The 21,669-nt window shown below is 34.3% G+C and overlaps 1 protein-coding gene and 1 long non-coding RNA gene across 4 annotated transcripts in view; one reads left to right on the top strand and one right to left on the bottom strand.

The window, feature by feature from the left end:
• Positions 1–11,760: 11,760 nt before the first annotated feature.
• Positions 11,761–21,410, bottom strand: LOC143253251 (uncharacterized). Its single transcript, XR_013029470.1, has 3 exons — positions 21,282–21,410; positions 12,874–12,956; positions 11,761–12,515 (listed from the first exon to the last, which is right to left on the bottom strand). It is a non-coding gene; the product is annotated as an uncharacterized LOC143253251 (long non-coding RNA).
• Positions 21,396–21,669, top strand: part of LOC143253248 (mediator of RNA polymerase II transcription subunit 13-like) — a 111,847-nt gene continuing 111,573 nt past the window's right edge. For all 3 annotated transcript variants that reach the window (XM_076506794.1, XM_076506795.1, XM_076506793.1), the window contains exon 1: positions 21,396–21,614. In XM_076506794.1, coding sequence (XP_076362909.1) covers positions 21,546–21,614 — 69 coding nt within the window. In that variant the 5' untranslated portion in view covers positions 21,396–21,545. The remainder of the gene's footprint in view (positions 21,615–21,669) is intronic.

Genomic DNA, 21,669 nt, shown 5'->3' with positions numbered 1-21,669 from the left:
AGGTCTTTGAAAATAAAGAACTGGAACTTCTGACCTGAATAGCTGGGTCATTAACCCCAAGAAACTAGGTATATTCATCCATAATTTTGAATTACTGATCAAAGAAAGGACAATCAGCAGCAGCATCTGCCGCCACCAAGGCTTTTCCACTTCTTTGAACCAGATAATCGAATCGACTGCCACTTTATAGCGTAACCACAGTTTCAAATGGGAGGAATGTTAAGTCCGATTGCTTCTCAAATGTGCCCGGCATGGTCAGATGATTAAGGCACTCGACTCGCATTCCGAGAGTCGCGGGTTCGAATCCCCGTCACACCAAACGTGCTTGCCCTTTCACCCGTTAGAACGTTATAATGTGATGGTCAGTTTCACTATTCGTTGGTGAAAGAGTAGCCCAAGAGTTGGCAGTGGGTGGTGTTGACTAGCTGCCTTCCCTCTAGTCTTACACTGCTAAATTAGTGACAGTTGTCGCAGATAGCTCTCGTGTAGTTTTGCACGAAATTCAAAAGAAACCAAACTTCTCAAATGTCTCGCGCTGGTACAGCCGTAAGTTTACGTATTCACAACGCTAAAATCAAGGGATCGATTCTCCTCGGTGTGGCTTTGCTATAAGAGAAGCACACATACTTCTGAAACCTTGAGTTACTTGATCCACACCCGACACTCTAACCATTAGATCAAGCCTGATTCCATAGAACGTTGGTTTTTCAAAATTAAATTTCTTCAATGAAATGAATGATTCTGCACAATTCTCGTTAAATTATTCGCAAACAAAAAATTGAATAAATTATTCCAGTTATGAGTCTAATATGACTGATATTATAAGACATTTAAAAATAAATAAATATGATCTAAAAACATATTAAATCGTTAATCCTCTATAAATATGGACATTCCATCATTTTCAGCCACTAATTTCATTTAACTTCTTCGAACGAGGGATACAGCATAAAACCCAGAGGCCTAGCGTAGCTACGTGGTTAGGGCAATCGACTTTAATCTGAGGGTCGAGGGTTCGAATCTACGTCACACCAAACGTGCTTGCCCTTTCAGCCGTAGGGGCGTTATAATATAACGATCAATCCCACTATTCGTTGGTAAAAGAGTAGCCCAAGAGTTGATGGTAGGTGGTGATGACTAACTGCCTTCTCTCTAGTCTTACACTACTAAATTAGGAACGGCTAGAGCAGATAGTTCTCGTGTAGCTTTGCTCGAAATTCAAAAACAAAGAAAAAAGAACTACCGAGCTTTTCAGCTTTTTTTTTTCGGCATTGGTTTGTAGAATTTTTATATAGTAATATGAAACGTGTATGTGTGTATGTGCCTCACGCATTCATATTATTCTACAAAATAAATTCTTTGGGAGCTTGAACTCTCTAAACTGCTCAGATTAAATTGAGTTTTTCTAATTCTCCACCGTTTTATGTAAACTTTTTGAAAAGTTTGGATATAAACACAACTTTGCTACGTTTACAAGTACATTTATTTTGTACTTAACCCTAAACTTGAAAACATAAAGGTTCAGATAGAAGGGGTGTAACTACACCTTCATTTTCTGAAAATATTTTTGTAATAGTAATAACTGAACATGCTGTAGTAGTTTTAGATTATAAACCATCCTGTAAATAGTGCTATTTGCGATGAATAGATTACTTCAGAATGAATAGCTTCCCATTGGAACAACTGTATGTCTGCGGACTTTCAATACTGGAAACCAAGTTTCAACACCCGCAGTGAGCAGAGCACAAATAACCTTTTATGTAGCTTTGTGCTTAACTACAAACGAACAATCAAAATGAAAAAGTACCATAATAATTTGCCAATATCATAATCAATTATTATTCACCTGGCGACCTTTTTTCATTGTTGTTCCTTCTTCTGCATACCCCAGTGACAGCGTGGTATGTCTGCGGACTTATACTGCTAGAAACTGGTATTTGATACCCATGGTGGGTAGAGCACATCTAGACCTTTGTATAGCTTTGCGTATAATACCAAAACAAGAATAAACTTGATACCCGTGGTGGGAACAGCACAGCTAGACCTTTGTGTAGCGTTGCGTATAATACCAAAATAAGAATAAACAATCCTTTTTCTGCACACTTTCTTTAGACTATTTTTATGTAAGCGGAAATATCAATTTTTCATAGGTTATTCCTATTGTGATTTGTTAACTAATTAATTCGAGTTCGAAAAATTTGAAACATTTCGTGCAAATATATAGGTGAAAAAGTATCTGGTGTTTGTTTTCTTTTTAATATTTTATTCACCGGAATGCTGTAAAACTGATCTCGCACTGTTTGAGTTCAGAACATGTGTAAAACGTAATGTATAGAAATATTGGTTCTGAAATGCCATTCTTTGTTGGTATGTTTTAAATCTTCCAGAGAGGGTGTCGCTGGAAAACTATTTTGGTCTAGCATGATAAGTTCTCTAGTAATATCGGCCATGTAAAAGTTTAAAAATACCTGGACGTCATGTCCTCCCTGTTTGTACTTATGAATGTGGGTGATAAGTGTACCCTGGAATATTCGATACTACTGTAATACACACACACACACACACACACACACACACACACACACACACACATGTGTAGTGGTTAACTTGCTCGGTCTTATTTACAATTTCTTCTCGTTAGAACCTCTACAGTTTCCAAAGAGAGGGATTACTGCTCTCCATCATTTCATATAAATGTAATCTAATCCGGGCCCTTAGGACTGGTATGTTTTATAAAGCCATGGCCTTATCACGTTCATCTTGGTAACTCTGCTATATCTGAGGGATTATTATCTTAAAAATCAGGTTTAGATGCCCACGGTTGGAACACCACAGATATTCTACTCTATCGCTTTTTGCTTAACAACAAACAAACGGTGTTATTTTTACCCATTTTGTTTAAAAAAGAAAGATTGTATATATATAACCTTGTAGTGCACCAGACCTGTAATACAGCTAGCTGCAAAGCACTAGTCTCTTGGTGAAACATCATTGTTTAGTTAGGAAGGACTAAACTGACTGTGTTTTTTTTAAAAGTTGAATAGAAATACAGAGCAAGTATAGCGTTTTTATGTTTTTACGAGTACGTATTAATTTTAAAACGACAGTATGCTACAACAATGTCACCGCTATCGACTCACTGTGGATAACATTCTGATTTCCAAAATGTTTTCCATGAATCTGCAACTTAATATTGTTTGTCACTTATCCAATAAAAGATTAATTATTCTTCACTATCAGTTTTTGTACAGCCTCTCACTTCAGTTAGGCAAGAAACTCAGTTTAACCCAGCATAACGGTCCCTGCTCTAGTAGGTTTGAAAACTTTATTGATCTTGTTGAAAGAGAGGGAGACGACGTTCTGGCTTCTCTACCGAGGTCTTCTTCGGCTTTTCCGAAGAAGACCTCGGTAGAGAAGCCAGAACGTCGTCTCCCTTTCTTTCAACAAATGTAGTGAGTTACGGAACTGACGTCCACAGCAGATTAATAATTAAGTCGGTGAGAACACATGAGAAACTGCTTCATCATTGAAGATCTGTTTATCCCAGAGCTACTGATGCTCTTTTTACTTGACTAAATATTTAGTGTAATGGATTTACTGTTGTACTTTTATTTTAATATCTACGATTTTTTCAGTATAATTTTTATACATGTGACGTATATTGTTGAATGTGTATTGCGCAAGTCCCGTCTGTTCTATAAATTTGTAGAAGATTCTCGAGAGCAAGAATTGACAATATTTGTTTTAATACAACGCTAGCGTGTATCCGCACATTGTTGAACATTCGAGAATTTTACCTTAAACTATATAAACTGACCCGCCAAGAGAGAGAATATTATCGGTTAGCTACAATCAGTATACTATAAGCCTTGGAAGCTATAATTGTGGTTAACGCTTATTAATCAGAAAATTACAGAATTTGACCAGAAACGTTTATAGATTTCGAACATTATAGACCGTTCGACTTACTTTAGACGTTATTATTTCTACCAGGACTTTAAATATCTTCGCCGTAAAAAGTCAGCTTGTAAGCGGTGTAAAGCCAGCCAAGAAAAGAGAGTACTAGTTTAGGCGATGTGTAACTATATCACCTCAGACTTCCCCATTGGCTCAGCGGTATGTCTGCGGACTTACAACCCTAAAAACCGGGTTTCGATACCTGTGATGGGCAGATCACAGATAGCCCATTGTGTAGCTTTGTGCTTAATTTAAAACAACAACATATCAACTAAGAATTAATTTGCTCGTCATGGAGCTGGACCGTTGATAAAATATTCAGTTCCACACCAAATAGAAGAATAAATATTGCTTGTGAGCTTGTAATTTTTTTTCTGTATAAATAATTATTTGTATTAACTATTTGTACTAACTGTTATTATAAATTGTTTTGATTTTGTATATTAAAACTATTTATGTTAAGAAAGAAAACTGTATGCATCAATCTTGTTTGCAAGTATCATAAATTTGTTACATATCGGAATTGAATTAACTTCTAAATTAAAACTAAAATTTCCGACTATTTGAAATCGTAATGCGTGACATAATAAATCGAAGATTCGCCCGAGATAAATTATAATACGTAACATTAATGACATACTTAGGAAGTAGAAAATCACTGTCACAGGCAATAAATAAATAGATAAGTTATAAAATTTCATGTGCTATAAATGTTTCCGTGATAATAAATATCACCAAAGATGTAAAAAATCGAAGGCAAATGTAAATAAACTTCAAGAAAGAGCAATTGGCGTAGATCACATATCTTAGCAATGATCAGAAAAACAACTCATAAGCTCGTTAGCGAATACCTGTTCTAAAAATACATTTAAGTCTTACAAGAAGAATCTACATGGGTGCTTTGTATCTTCATTTACGTAATATACAATTATTTTAATATGAATGAATTAAAAAATCAATTTTTCTTGCGATGAGTTCCACCACAGATTTTCATATAAAAATTGCATTTAATGATGAAATTAAACTTACACGTATACAGTTTAGTAAACGTACATTTTTCCAATAACTACACACAAGCGAAATATCAAACCTGATACTAATTAACTTAAGTGTACGTGTGACTTTATATGAGGTCTAATACGCATTAACCTGAACTAGAAAATGAATATCAATTGATTTTCCATCTGATAAAATAGCTTTCGTTGCCTTGATCGTGAAACTTTCTTGAATGGTGCTGCTATCTGTGAGAGAAAGTCTGAAATAATAATTATTCAGAAAAAAAGTGAGAGCAAAGACCTTCACAGTATATCAATGTTTCTCAGCTTTTTCAGTGAATTAAATTGCACCAACGAAACCCAAAATACAGAATATTTAAATACATTTTACATGAAATGGCACCTAATAATTTTTTGTATCATTCAGTATAAACTTGGAAAGCGTCCATAAAAAAAAACAACAACAATTTATTGTGTTTTTGCCCCTACTTTTTTAGTTGAATGAAAGATTATTTTGATTGTTTGTTTAAAGGAAAAAATACTTGGCTGTCTGCTGTGTCCACCTTGAAGGACTCGAAGCCTGGATTTCAGCGTTGTAGATCTGTAAACTTAGCAGTGTTCCAACGGAGAACTGAATGAAAGAGATATTTTAAGGAACTACAAAAACAGTGAAATATATCATGCAGTCAAGTTAGAATAGTGCTAACTAGTTTAAGCCGTCAATTTGGTAAAAAAGGTTTTCAAAAGGTGTTCATAAACGAAGAATCTCTTAAGACACTTAACGTTAAACATTATGACGTCTAGCTACACACGGAAAAAGTTATGTAGCTCTTTATGGGAGGTTTTGCACAGGATTTTACTTGACAAAAACATACATAACAACATGGTTTATGATAAGGTATTTCAGAACACACATAACTTGTCCTGGTCAGAACCATGCAGAGTTGAAACAAAATATCCTGCTTAAGCGCAGCTTAAATCCTTACATTACATAAACTACAATGAAATTGTTGAATGTAACCTCACCAATAGCTAACTCGTTCAGGAATTTCAAACATGTTTGATTTATATTGTGTTTTATTGTTAAAAAATTTTATATATATTAAGGACATTAATTAGATAATGGGATATATCTACAAATATATTTAGGATTCGATTCCTAGAGATGGACAACGCAGATAAACTCAATGTGGCTTTGCTCTATAAACAATCTATAACTATTACTAGCGGAAACTCATCGTTAGAAAATAATTACGTTCATCATTTTCAGTATAATGCTATGCAAATAATTGGCCATTCAGTCTGTACTATAAATGTTTAAACTGATTACACCCAATATCGTACTTTTGTCATCTTGAAGTGAATTACCTAGTATAATGGGTTCCAGATTATACATGAATCACATCTAGACTGAAACCTTGAAGAATGTAAAAAACACGTGGCAGTAATTTGGGAGATGGATATCCTGAGAAGTTGGAAATCTAGCAGTTTCCCTTCACTCAAAAATAACGTTTGTGAATGAAGACAGTCATTAAAAAATAGAAGTCAGCCAGTCTGAGCAGATCATTGCGAATTGGCTGCAAATATTGCAAAGTACCGTTAGTGAAGTGACTTTAAATTTAATAGCACGGCTATTTGAACATCTGTACAAGGCAGACCACTGTCAACAACAAAAATAGACGACCGCTGTACGTCAATTGCCACAGTTATAAATGTCTGCTCCGATACTAAATCAGACGAGTGTGGCTTCAGTTACAAATCGTGTAAGTTTTCACACAGTCTTAGGTTTTTCGACTATTCATTTCGCGCTACCAAATTCGTTTTCTAGCTCATATATGTTTATAATTTATCAGTTTTGTAATCAAAATTTCAATTCTATAGAAGTTTATTAAAAGGGGCGAAGTGAGTTTTGTTTTCCTTTTATTGAATATGTGAATCCCACATTATATTCATTTATTATAAAACTTATGTATTAATTTATTTTCTTACTTACTATTCTGTATCTCCATAAGCAATAGTTTTGGGCTTTATTATTAGCACAGCTATGCTACTTGAATTTACAGATAAGCAATAAAATCTATCATACCCATTTATCTCAAACTTCAAACTTCTCTCGTTGGTTACTATATTTTTCAGAGAGGATTGTGAAAAATTCTGCTTATACATAGCCTCGCTGATGTCACCTTGTTCAGCGAATATTAAACCAAAAAACAATACTTGAATTTAACACGTAATGTTCCTTGAATGAGGTATACTATATTTTTCTTTAATGTTACTTTTATTAACAATATTGTTTGGAATGTTTAATGTTCTATTTTTTATTTTTTATAGTTTTAGTAACATAAAAACTTTTGATGAGGGCTATAGAGGCTATTTTGCGTTGTTAGCTTTTATATGAATTTGAGCTGGCGGAGTATCGTAAGGAGTTATTGGGTTTACGGCCGAAAAATTAGTTAACTACAAAGGTATCCAGTTGGTGAAACAATTCATTGTAACCTTATAAACATAAATATCAAAAGCCAACATGTAATCAGCTATACTCGTTACCAAATTGATTTAAGTTTTGGTCTAAGTAAGTGGCTTTCTTTGATTGGACGTTAATACTGTTCTTTAATTGTTGCTGGTAACGTAACTTAATACTAAAATGTTCTTTCTCTCACAAAGACAGACAACTAAAAACGCAATATATACGGACTTGTTATCAAAATGTTTGTACAAAAAGAACACTGTTATTAGAGTAAGGAAGTGCATTATATTATCGTAATAATGGGTTGGCAAACAACGATTTATAAGCATAATGAAGTGACTTATGTTGGGGGAAACATAATTTGAGACCATTTGTTGTTAGTCCTATAGATCACGTAAGCACATTGAAGGAACTGAGGTCACCCGATAAAACAAATCAGTAAAAAAAATATTTGAGCGAAACGAGATTCGCGTTTTGTTTTGTTTTTAATTTGGGGGCAGGAGAAAAGTTTAAAATTAAGAAGGCCTATGGAATTTTATGTGTTTTTAAAATTACTTACACTTTAACTATCACGAAATTGTTGTTGTTTTTCTATAATTAAGCACAAAGCTATACAAAGAACTATCTGTGTTCTGCCCGTTACGAGTATGGAAACCCGGTTTTTAGCCCTGTGAATACGCAAATATACTGCTGTAACACTGGGGGAATCATGAAATTGTTATTGGATGTAGTTTTTTCTCTTTGTTTTTATTTTTGAATTTCGCACATAGCTACACGAGTGCTATCTGCGCTAGCCGTCCCTAATTTTGCAGTGTAAGACTAGAGGGAATACAGCTAGTCATCACCACCCACTGCTAACTCTTGGACTACTCTTTTACCAACGAATAATGGAATTGACGCCCCCACGCCTGAAAGGGCGAGATGTTTGATGCGACGGGGATTCGAACCCGTCACTCTCAGATTATTAGTCGCACGCCTTAATACGCTTGGCCATGCCAGGCCCTACACATTGGTAAAAGAGTAGCCAAAGAGTTGGTGCTTGGTGGTGATGACTAGCTGCTTTACCTCTAGTCCTACACTGCTAAATTAGGGATGGCTAGCGCAGATAGCCCTCGTGTAGCTTTGTGCGAAATTCCCAAACAAAGCATTTAAGAATATCATTACTGAAAGACGCATTGTCCTCCTGCAGAAAAAAAAGACTTCAATATACAGACGTTTTAAACTTATACCACCGAAAATTTAACAGACAAAACACAGAAGCGAGATTTTTTAAAAATTCTATCAGCCCAATCAAAAAAAAAGACAGAGAGAAAGAAACATTTAGAGGAACGAAGTCAACAATTTCCGGATCAGCAAATGTCATAACATGTTTTCAAGGAGAGGGATAACCTAGTCATTAGTGTTTGGCTCAACAATATCTTGATTACTAAATGACTATGTGATAATAAATTACACTGCTACGATTATTTAGCACTGCATAAATAATCGTAACCCACGGATTACGAGTCGTAGGGCGTGCGACTCGTAATCCGAGGGTCGCGGGTTCGAGCCCGCGTCGCGCTAAACATGCTCGCCCTCCCAGCCGTGGGGGTGTATAATGTGACGGTCAATCTCACTATTCGTTGGTAAAGAGTAGCCCAAGAGTTGGCGGTGGGTGGTGATGACTAGCTGCCTTCCCTCTAGTCTTACACTGCTAAATTAGGGACGGCTAGCACAGATAGCCCTCGAGTAGCTTTGTGCGAAATTCCAAAAACCAAACCAAGGCTTCAAATAATAGACTTGTCTAGTTATCAAAACACAAGAGAAATATACTGGAATTATGCGTCTTAATTATTTAAAGATAAGAGATTGAATAAACGTATTATAGCAAAGAACACAGGGCTTGTCTACTACGTTTTGTTAGAAAAGATTTTGAATATGTAAATCAGCACGTTACATAACGGCTTCAGCCTGTAATAAGTCGCTATGGAACGGAATGGAAACGAATTACGAGGCCAACAAGGTATGGTTTCAATAGCATTAGGCTATCAGTCATACTTCACGTTTAATTCTTGTATGTCTTAAGTAGCTGAAGAATGAAACTGATATTTATGTTATTCCGTACAAAGTTAAATACACTGTGGATTTTTGTGCGATTAGGACTATTGAAACGGGACCATTGTTACAAAGTGCTAAATTTTCAACTATATGCCCTTTATACGACTTGATTAATTTGACATGCGTTTGTATGTATTTAGGCCTTTCGTAAAAGTCATGTTAGGAACACAATTTTCCAGTAACTATTTCCTTAACATGTGCATTCGGTTGTAACATTTAACCAAGCCTAATTCTGAAATATCCTAATTCAGACAAAATTTCTCTGAATGAAAAATGATGCCCTGTTTAAAGAATTCTTATTTTCATTTTTCAATATATTTAGTATCATTCTTGTATTTATATAATAGCATTCTCATAAGTTTTCGAAATTTTAGTGTCAATGTTTCATCTGTATGTAACAACCGATGTCGTTGTAAGAAGGTCGTCGTGGGCTTGCTTGAAAACTTACGCTAACCTTCTAGCTTGGGTAACGTTTAGACACTATAATGATTGTTCAGCACAGTTGTTGTTGTTTGTTATTAAGCGCAAAACCACACAAAGAGCTATCTATGTTCCGCCCACCAGGAGTATCGAAATCGCCTCCTAATGGCACAGCGTTATGTCTGTAAATTTACAACTCTAGAAACCGGATTTCGATACCCTTAGTGGGCAGAGCAGAGATAGTCCATTCTGTAGGATTGTACTTAACTAAAAACAAACAAACAAACAAATAGTATCGAAAACCAGTTTTGCAATATAAGTCCACAGGCATACCACTGTCTCATTGGGGGGTAAGACTGTTGAAACAGGCGATGGAAAACCGTTGTTCTCGTACCGATGGATTATGGAAAGCAAGAGTTGTGCAGAGGACATGACAGCCTTACTATGGATCCATTTGAAATGGGAGCCAAGCTGCTAGGCTATTGTTAACATGCACGGTCGTAGATATAACATTACTGAACGTGGATACAGTAAAGACGTACTGAAGCTTCAAATGTGTTAAATATAACCTATTCACCCTCTGTAGAAATATATTAGCGTCAGATAGTATACAAGACTATGATAACTGGTGGACTTATCCATAAAACTTATGACTGATTCATCTTAGGTAAGATAAAATTTAAAACATACTCTTTTTTTTTGTAATCAGTTCATTCAGTGTAAACAAATTAATAAATTCACAAAATATATTATATATGTTTAGGACGTTTTCCAATATTAAGTATTTCAATTTTTGTGCACATTTTTCGTCATTTCATTCTTACACAAAAAGAGTACTCTGGATTAAAATATCTAAAGTATGTGCGGAATTTAGCGTTATAAGTCGATAAACACAGTGATCACCCATCGATGAGCTAATGGAAAAATTAGTACAAATTAACCTGATTTTTATTTATATAAAAAAGGAAATACTTCAACAACGTAAAGTTGAATTTGGAATACCATTGATTATTCATTCAGCATTCATTCATTATTAAGTCTTAGTTGCAACCCTATTTATCTCAATCATATTGTACATAACAACCAAGCTGACTTGACAAATTCTGGTATTAATCGAATGCCACGTTGGCAATGGAGTGAGGTAAACAACGTAGGATTATATGCAATCATACTCTTTTTTTTTTCTTTGCTAAAAACTCGTATTAGCTCAGTAAAAATGGTATGATTCAAATTATAAGGAGCCTCATTGTGATATCACATCAAACTCATATTACTACTAAGATTTTAACGTGTGTTTTTTTTAATATTACGAAACTTGGAAGTAATTGCAAAAGAACAAAGAGAAAATAGAAAGTGGTATATATATGCTAAACACTTAAAAAACTTAATATAATTATAGAGTTTTATTAATATAACTTTGTACACACGTTAACGTTATATAAAATACTACAAAAATGACAATTCCAATTGCTAAAATTCCACTAATTTATTTTTTATTCAAAACCAAGTAATTCTAGTATTAAGCGTTTGTTTATTTTATAATTGTTGCACAAAACTACAAAAGAAAAATCTTCGCCATTGCCACATTTAAATAATCTGTTGAAAGCGCATTACCGGCCTTAAGCATGCCAAATGTATTTGGGGTCATTTCCCCTGAAATGTGGTTTAAAAATTTCGTACTATCAGCTAAAATTTGAGTTATTTTAACAACAAACACTGCATACGCACTTGGTAATATGTTTAATTAAAATAAGCACATTTTAATACATACATTTTACCTGTATGTGCTATAAAAAAGAATAATCAGGCCTGATTAGTCTTACTGCACAGTCTTGAACACTGTAATCACAAGACCACAACTGGACGACCAACGTTAAGTAAAAAAAATAGTTTTCAATAGGACTTTTTTGTTAGACAATATGTGTAGTGGAAGAATAAAATGTTATTTTAAAAATCAAACAATATATTATTGAAGAAAATTAGATTTTTTTCTTAACGTGTTATGGTTCCGGCGTGACCTAGTTGTAAGTATGTCTGACTGTTGATCGTTATGTAATGTCGTTAAATAAGTTTTGCAAGTTATTTGTTAACAAGTTATACAAATAAAAATTAATCCTGTTTTTCGGTACAATGAATCAGACAAAGCCCTTGTTCTGATAGTAGCTGTTTTTCCTATAACCAATAGTTCAAAATTATGGGCATCCACACCTGAATCTCGGAAATCTCCAATTTTGCTGTTTAGTCCACGTACACATAAGCTTTTGTCCAGGTTGAAAAATTCTAATTTCAAATACCTTAAAAATTGGCGTTGTATTTACAAGTGATATTCTTATAAACCTTAAGAAACATGTAACTCTCCTATAGAATTTTATTTGTTAGTATCCAAACAATTTTATTCAAATGGCAGTACAAACAATTAAATCGAATTCAGTTTCAAGCGGTATCGATAATCTTTAAAATATTGTACTCGTTTTTAATCCTTCACGGAAGGTGTGTGTGTGTGTTTTCCTTGTAGCTTATTTTAGCGTTGTAAACCCGTAGATTTACCGCTGTATCAGAGGGGGCCTCACGGAAGGTACCTGCAAAAAAAGATAAAACCGAATCAATGTTTAGAATTTAAAATACCTTCAAAAGGGACGTTCCTAGCATAAAAAAAAAACTATTGGGAAAAATCTAACTTGTAGAAAAATTCAATCGCCAATAGATATTCATTTTACAGGATTATTGCTGTTTTTGAAACGATTAATCTGGTTCACTTTAACTTATTTCATTCTGTAAAGAGTATTTGACCTGCAAATTGTTCGATGATTTTATTTGTATATGAGAAAATCTATGTAAAGAAAAAAATTGACAGAGAATTTCATCTGCTTAAAACACAAAGGTTCTAAATTAACCATTTCATTAACTGGATAATTTCCTAAATATATTGTAACTTACCAAATGGTTTGACATAAACAACCAATAGTTAAGCAAACAAAACGAACTCAGCTTGCTCAGTTGACAAGCTTGAGAGTAACTTCCTGTAAAGAATAGAGAGAAGGGAGTTTAACTGCAGCCAAGTTAATGAAATTAAAAAGAATCACTCAAGAAAAATTCACTGAGTCTTAAAAAATTTTCTAACTAATCCCCATATTATTTTATTTGTTTAATGTTAGTTCCAAAGCTAACAAACCAATTTCAAAATGAACAGTTTCATAAAAATAAAATACAATTAAGTAAATTTATGCCCACCGCTAGTCCAGCGGTATGTCTCCGGATTTACAACGCTAAAATCAGCGGTTTGATTCCCCTCGGTGGGCTGAGAATTTGTCCTCCAAGTTGGGGGTTGTGAGATAGGCTAACAATCTACTCACTTAAAAACCAGCCTGTTCATGAAACCGCAGCGTATGCGGCGCTATGTTCCTTCCGGAATATGGTGACATTTGATTTGATTGAAGTAAATTTATATTTTAATTGATAAATCTCAGTGTTTCGTTGGTTGTTTGTTTTTAATATTAAGTCGTCTGTGACACAAAAAACAGTTCTATAAAGTCCAAGTTTAACCATTTCGTTTCCGACAATAATTGTTGCTTTTAATCAAACAATTTTATTCAATTGAAAAATTCTGAATCACAAATAAAAATTTAACAAAGCCCTTCTTGGTTCAATTCACTGATTTTTAATACACTCATCTTAATAATTAAAGAAATGATTTTACTAGGTTAGGACCCCAGATAAATAAATAGTTTATTCTCTCCAAGTTTAACAGTAGGGGAGATAACTAATTAATTTTACAGGATACGACGAACATCTTATTTCAAAACTCCAATACTGAGAAGGTTAAATTGATGTCGTCATCAACTAGCCTGCTTTCGAAACAACAGGGCAAACAAATCGTGTCAAATACCTGTCGGACTCTAGTAAAAGTGTCCTTAAGACCTCACAGACCACATAAGGTAGTGACCACTATAACATACTCTCCCTTATTTCACAAAAGACTTCCCCCTCTCTCGCCCTTTTTTTTACGTATCTTTCGGGATCTTTCCGGGATACATCTTCTTCGTTTTATCTGTAATTCACTTCTTCTATGTATCGGTCATCTTTTTTTCTTTTTTGTGCAGAGTTCAATGAATTTCTAGCATACACGTTTCTAGGTTCAAACACTGTGAAAAGAGTTCAGTGTGAAAAAGAAAAGATTGTACAAACTGTAAAAGTGAAGCTAAAGCTCTTTGCTGTTAAGAGGCGTTCACTGAAAAAAAAAAAAAAAGTCCCTGTCTTTAAGTGTCTCATGTAGACAGATCTGTTTACGTCCTCTTCTTACTATGACAACTTCTGGCGAAGCAGAAATGTTCGTATTGAGAAAATACCAGCGAAGGCATTGTTTGAAGGATTAAACTAACACAACCTTTTTATTTTTTTCAGTTAAAAGATCATGTCTTAAACGGTCGTTTTTGCCTGTGGAAGTGCAAGAGAAACAGTGAAGCGCTTCAAAATAAAAATATTTTTGAAAAAAATTAAACCTATAAAAAATACAATAGTGTAAATAAAATTTACAAAACATTTGCTTAAAAACAAACTTTTATTTACAAAAATTGATTGAAATAAAGTAAATTATTTTCGAAAGTTATAGCAAAGTTCCCATGGGAGTTATTTTTTTATTTTTTTACGATAAGTTTCTAAATATCTCAGACATTTTTCTACTCGCAATCTGAGGGTCGCAGGTTCGTATAATCATGCACCGAACGTAGTGACCTTTCAGCTGTGGGGGCGTTATAATGTGATAATTAATCCCACTATTAGTGGGATAAAGTAGCCCAAAAGTTGACGATAGGTGTTGTTGACTAGTTGTCTTCCCTCTAGTCTATTATTGATAAATTAGGCACAGATAACTGTTGTGCAGCTTTGCGAAAATTTCTAAACGGAACCAAAACAAACTAAAAACTTTATTAGAAGCATATAAACGAAAAGATTAAAATCATTAAATAAATACTCGAAATTAAGTAATTGAAATGGAGGTACATTGGTTCAAACTGCCCCCTAGTGACACAGCGGCATGTCTTCGGACTTATAATGTTAGAAAACGGGTTTCGATACCTGTAGTTGGAAAAACATAGTATAGCCCGTTGTGTATCTTTGTGCTTAACTATAAACAAACAAGATTTAAGCTATCAACATGATTTTATTGTACTAATTTGCATTGAGGCTGTTTAATCTTCCAGCTGGTAGTGTGGTTTTCTTTATTCTTTCGGTGATATACATCATAATATGAAACATATTTGCTTTATATCGTTTCAAAAATTCCATACCGTAAGCAGCCGACCACTACAGTTCAAGGTATCCCAGCTCAAGTTACTCCAGTTTAATGTTATGATCTTCTTGTGAACGGATTTGTTTATTTGTTGCTTGTTAAGTAGAAAGCTACAAAATGAGCTAGCTATACTCTGAACAAACTCGATTTTTAGCGTTATAATCCAGCAGACTTATCACTGAGCCACCGGAAACCATGTGTGCGGGACGGATTAATGTATAATTTGGGTATACTCAAATATAGTTACTTTTATGTATAGAAAGCCATATTTTTTATATATCTGTATTCAATACAAATAAATAATATTCTGCATTATTCTAGTTAGGCTTATGACAGCTGACATAGCTCAAAACTGCAGTTCTAAAAATGAAGGAAACGAAATCATTAATTCTAGTTCAAAAGTTATACAATCATACGAAATAAAAGAGAAGAAAAAAGATTGTCCGTAACCCATTTTCGAGTCGTAATTACTTAACAATAGTAACTCCATATATATAATGAAAAAAACTATACACTTATAGTACTCGCATTTGCATGTAAATACATCAAAAATTTAATTAACTCATTGACCAGTCACTAAGTAGATTAAAATTAAGAATGGCAAAGTAGTAATAGTGATAGAAGTAAGAATCATTATGATTTTCATAGTACACACGAGCGTGTCTTCACTGGCGCCAAGACAGCCAAAAAAGTCTTTCGTTCTCTCGAAATCTCCCCCTTACATATTCGATTGTGTTAACAAGTGGGATGACACTGAGGGACGAAATTTATCTTTATTTCGACAACAAGAATTCCCTCCCTTTAATTCAACATACACAGTAAGCTGTTCCCCTTATCTAAAGAGATATATAACTTAATTTTATAATATTATTAATTGCCAAACTAGTTGGGCTGATAAACACTATCATGAAATATATTCACGTGTCATAAATGTCTGTTCTCTGTTGATCTTTCATAACACACATACAAAAACTAATATATATTTTCATTGAAGAAATTTTTTTCAGAATTTAAGCATGATTTCGTGTGTTCAGCTAGACGTGTTACTTATACTCATTCGTGATGACGAGAAAACCCACTTGTAGATAAAATTATATATTTAAAAACGGCTGGTATGAGTAGAGAAGGCACTAATAGAGCTAATCCTGCCTTTATGTTGTCACTCACAATCAGGTATGTTTGTCCCTGTATTTGACCAGAACGGAAGTTGGATTCCTATTTACACTTTCTCGACGTCTATCGCACTAGATATATATAGAAGTAGAAATACAAAAAAACTGCTATCTTTTTCTTTAGTAATACGACTAGTCTACAAAAGTAGGCGATATGACATTCTGATACGTTTGATATATCATTGCTTTCACTTATATCTTGTTTATTTGTTTATTTTAGCGCAAAGTTATACAAAGGAAATGAAACCCTGGATTTTAGCGTTGAACGTCTGTAAATGTACTGCTGACCTACTGGCCGTCTCATGAGTTTTATGGTTTTAACGTAGAACCAGGCAAAATTTAATCAGAAACCTTATACAGACAGGAAAACATTGGTCATAGTTTTATACAGATGTTTTTCTATAACATGTGCTATGAAACTATAATTTCGAAAAGAAGTGCACACCTTACAAGTTGCTTGTGAATAAGTTATTATTTTTATTTTAAAACTAACATACCTTTCTTAGTATCTTTCGTTTCTAGTCAAGTTTCGTTTATTCAAACTTCATATGTTACCTAGAAACCTTTTGCAATTACAACACTTGATTTTACTTAACTTTAAACAGGTATACTTTGGAATATTACACAAATATCGTTCGAATATTTGATTCTTAGCTGGTCATAATATGAAATTTGTTATATTACCCTATAGAAACAAATGTGCTTCACGTACTTTTCGGCTCGGCATGGCCATGTGATTAAGACAATCGACTCATAATCCGAGTGGCGCGGGTTCGAATCCCCGTCACACCAAATATGCTCCCCCTTTCAGCCGTGGGGGCATTATGATATGATGGTCAATGTAAAAGAGTAGTCCAAGAGTTACACTGCTAAATTATAGACGGCTAGCGCAGATAGCCCTCGAGTAGCTTTGCGCAAAATTGAAAACAAACCAATCAAATACTTTCATTTGTTCTTGAATAAAAAAATGTGTATAGAGGTCGTGATTGTTTTGGGTTAAATTTATTTATTTTTATAATTATGTAAATAATTTGGCTAATTTTGATAAATACAAAAAACTAATAATCATTAATGATCTGTCTTAGTGCAGGAAGGAAGGAGAAGTAAAAGTATTTCAATGCACTATAAAAATACAAGTAACAGTAACTACACATGCGAAAACCTTTATAGTTTCTCATATAAAAAACAAAAACGTAACTATCAAATCAGTGATGTCGAGAAAACCCACTTGTAGAGAAAAATATATACGTAAAAACGGCTCGTTTGGGTTGAGAAAATTTTTTACGTAGAGGAGCGAATAACCATCGTGAACCTGACGATGACCGAAGAAGGAGCCGTTTTTACGTATATATATTTAACTATTAAATACTGAAACAACTTACAAAAATTTCGATTATGTAACTAACTGAAAGAATAATGTTTTGTTATACTTGTAACACATACTGTGGTTGTTAAGTTGTGCGCTATCTCATAAAAAAAAAAAACAGAGAGTGATGCATACTGTAACAACCTATATAGAAAATTTCAGTAAAGAGGCCGAATCGATGTTCGGTTTTCATCTAACAGGCAGTTGCAGTTCGTTAATGTTTTCAAACTTACTCCACCTGAAGTTTCACTGAAACAACATAATTTATATTAATTCATATTCTGTGTTCGTGAATTTGTTTGTCCGTGAGTTTTTTCTTAGAGCTAGCAGGATAGAACTTGGAAAGCGAACTCGAGGCGACTAGTGTGTCTTTATCTAAATGACATGGACCCTCTATCAAAGGTGTGCTAAGGCAGGGGGGGGGGGGTGATAAAACGCGCCCTGGAAAATCACCCATGCATGATGAGATCTAGAAGTAGCTTTTCAGAGTCGCTGAATCCGAATCTGGTCTCGGGGTGTATACTGTTGGCTCCTCCTTGAAATTCCGGGGTTGCCTTGTTTGAAAGTGTGTTTGTATACTACTTACAGGCTAACATCACCAAACATGGCATACGTGCTCAGGGCGGGTGTTTTATCAGGATTTGTTTTCGGGTACGAGCCTCATTTAGGGTTGTTATAGAACTAACTGAGAATAATGAATAAGGTTGACTGGTACTTTGGGGTGCTCTTTGAATCATGAGGGCGACTTTGAATTAAGCAGTGGAGCGCAGGTATTTTTTTTATAATTGGTTATCTATATTTCAATAACTACTTAGTTGTTTATACATAGAGCTTAAACATGTTCAAATTATAAAAAAATATCCACTTTTGATTTTCTAATGTATTTGTTGACAATTTTTATAGTCCTCTCGATAGCTTAGCTGTCAATCTAAGATCTTATATATATATCTCTAAAAATCATGATCATGAATAATATAAAACAGCTATGATAATAAAATTACAGAAAAATGTTATCTTATTAATAATACTTCCGGCACAAAGCTAAACAATGAACTGTCTTTATTATGCCCACAACAATTATAGAAACACGATTTTTTAGCCTTATAAGTCCTCAAACTTACAGGTGAAACAACGGGGAATATTGTAATACAGATCTCTTCGGTTTCATGGTTGTATATTGAACTTCTGAAATCTGAATTTCTTTCATTATAAAGAATACAGCTACTTTGCAAAAATAACAATATGAAGTGCCTTCTTTTCTGTCCCCAATGGCACAGGGCCAGGCAAGGCCAGGTGCGTTAAAGCGTTCGACTCGTAATCCGAGGGTCGCGGGTTCGATTCCCGGTCGCAACAAACATGCTCGCCCTTTCAGCCGTAGTGGCGTTATAATGTGACGGTCAATCCCACTATTCATTGATAAAAGAGTAGCGCAAGAGTTGGCGGTGAATGATGATGACTAGCTGCTTTGCTCTAGTTTTACACTGCTAAATTAGGGACGGCTAGCGCAGATAGCCCTTAAGTAGCTTTGCGCGAAATTTAAAAAACAAAACAAACCAATGGCACAGAGGTATGTGTTGCGAAATTATACCGTTAGAAACCGGGTTTCGATACCCGTGGTAGGCAGAACACAGATAGGCCATTGTACAACTTTGTAATTAACTACAAACACCCACCACTCATAGGCCGAGCTCAAGATTTTCTGTAGCTTTCGTCAGATATTCGTTACAGAACCTCTTGAGTCTCAGTTTGGCTTCATAGGATATATACGACAAAATATTGAAAAAATTAGGTGTCCCTCCCAGCGCTCATCAGATAACCCGATGTAGCTTTGCTATAAAGAAACACGCACACACACACATCCTCCCAGCGCTCAGCAGATAACCCGATGTAGCTTTGCTATAAAGAAACACGCACACACACACACCCTCCCAGCGCTCAGCAGATAACCCGATGTGGCTTTGCTATAAAGAAACATGCACACACACACACCCTCCCAGCGCTCAGCAGATAACCCGATGTAGCTTTGCTGTAAAGAAACACGCACACACACACATCCTCCCAGCGCTCAGCAGATAACCCGATGTAGCTTTGCTATAAAGAAACACGAACACACACACACCCTCCCAGCGCCAATTTTGTAGTAATGACAAAAACATATACTGTGCCGAAAACTACTTTTTTTCATTTCTAGGTTTCGTATGCCTTATATTCTCACACAATATCCACAGCTTGCTTAAAATGTGCATCCTTGAGATTTTCACTGTGATACGTCTCTACGGAGCAATTTTACACCGGGTACAAAAAGTTGCAAATTATAACATATATTATTCTTTTTAAAAATACTTTTCTTGTTCTGGATACGGTGTCAATTTGTTTTACCTTTATAAAGCAGTATACACATATATAAAGAGATAGATGTATAATTATTTATGTATTATAATATATGTATATATTTGATAATTAATGTTACATAAATAGATTTGTTATTCCAGGGATTTTGAAAATTAACGTTCTGTTAGGTTTAGTAAGTGGGTGCAAATTCTGATAATACTTTTAGAATTATTAAGTTGACAGACTATCCCGATTGTCTCATTCTTACTTTTTTGAAGTCATGCATCTTTTAGGATTTCCACTTTCATTTTATTTGTATCGGTAGTACGCCATGAAAATTTGATAACGTGTTATTTTTTTCTTTAATTATTGTTCTCTTTCTTATTTTATTTCGTTTCATTCTTTACTACTTCTGTACACTAGGATCACCTGTTAATATACAACGCTAGAAATCGACTGTACAGGAATGTGGTATATATTTAAAATCTTGAAAATGTTCTTTTGGGTGCTAAGATAATGTGAATGTAATTTAACATAACACTACGTTATGGTGAAACACTTTATTATGCAATGTGTAAATAAAAGTCAATGAGCCATGTTGGTTTTCAAGTTATGAACAATAGTTCTGTTTTAACCTGTGCATGCTCAGTTTTTCATTACGCAGATACACAAAAATTAATTTTATTCGAAAATCGAGTATTATGTGGGGAAATTATGAAGCATCAACTGATGAGTATATTTTTATTTGTTTAATGTTAATTTAGTCTCTGAAATCAATAAATAAATATTTGAAAATCCATAATACAGCCTTTAAGCAACTTTGAGTAATAAAGATTCGCTATATTTAAAAACAAAAATAAGTATTTGTAAAATACATTTATTTAAATAGCGTCAATCAATTTATCAAAGCTAGGATATAAGCATGGATAGTTTCAAAAGTAAAACTGATACATTCTTCTCCATTTCTTTGAGGTATTTTTTATGCTGTCAAGATTTTCTATTCCGTGTTTCTTTTTCTAAAGAATACTATAGTATTGGGATGTATTGTTTATAATATTTTAAAGATATCTTTATTTTTATTCACTTTATTGCGTGAAATATTAAACGCCATTCCTTGCTGTACCTTAAACTAGTGTAGTTGATGTTACTAATTCCAAAATTATGTTTATATACAGTTTTGTACACTGACCAGTATTATTGTCTGCGTGGTTTATTCGAATTTCTCTGTTATATGGAAGCTGCCATTTTGCCAGAGTCAGAAATTGACACGTGACAATCATCATCCAATCCGTGATGTTGTCACTCAACTCCCTTGTTGTTCCTGTCCGCCATGTCTGTCGCCATCTTCTGGTGAATTTTAGCTATATTACGAAATTTCTTGACATTTATGGCTCGAGAAATCACTTGAAACTTTCATCCAATTTCTAATGAAACTTTAAGTCATGGAGTGACCATGACGCACCCCAGTTTCGTTACAAATGGGGCGAGTCTCGAGGACTGTCATACGAATTTCTTTGCACTGGTAAGTATACAATTATAGTAGTAGTGTAGTAAAGTAGTAGGCTTTAGAAGGTTAG

The sequence above is a fragment of the Tachypleus tridentatus genome, chromosome 6 (genome assembly GCF_004210375.1).
Source record: "Tachypleus tridentatus isolate NWPU-2018 chromosome 6, ASM421037v1, whole genome shotgun sequence".
NCBI lineage: Eukaryota > Metazoa > Arthropoda > Merostomata > Xiphosura > Limulidae > Tachypleus > Tachypleus tridentatus.
The sequence above is the reverse complement of the archived record's forward strand: the minus strand, read 5'-3'. Positions and strand labels throughout refer to the sequence as shown.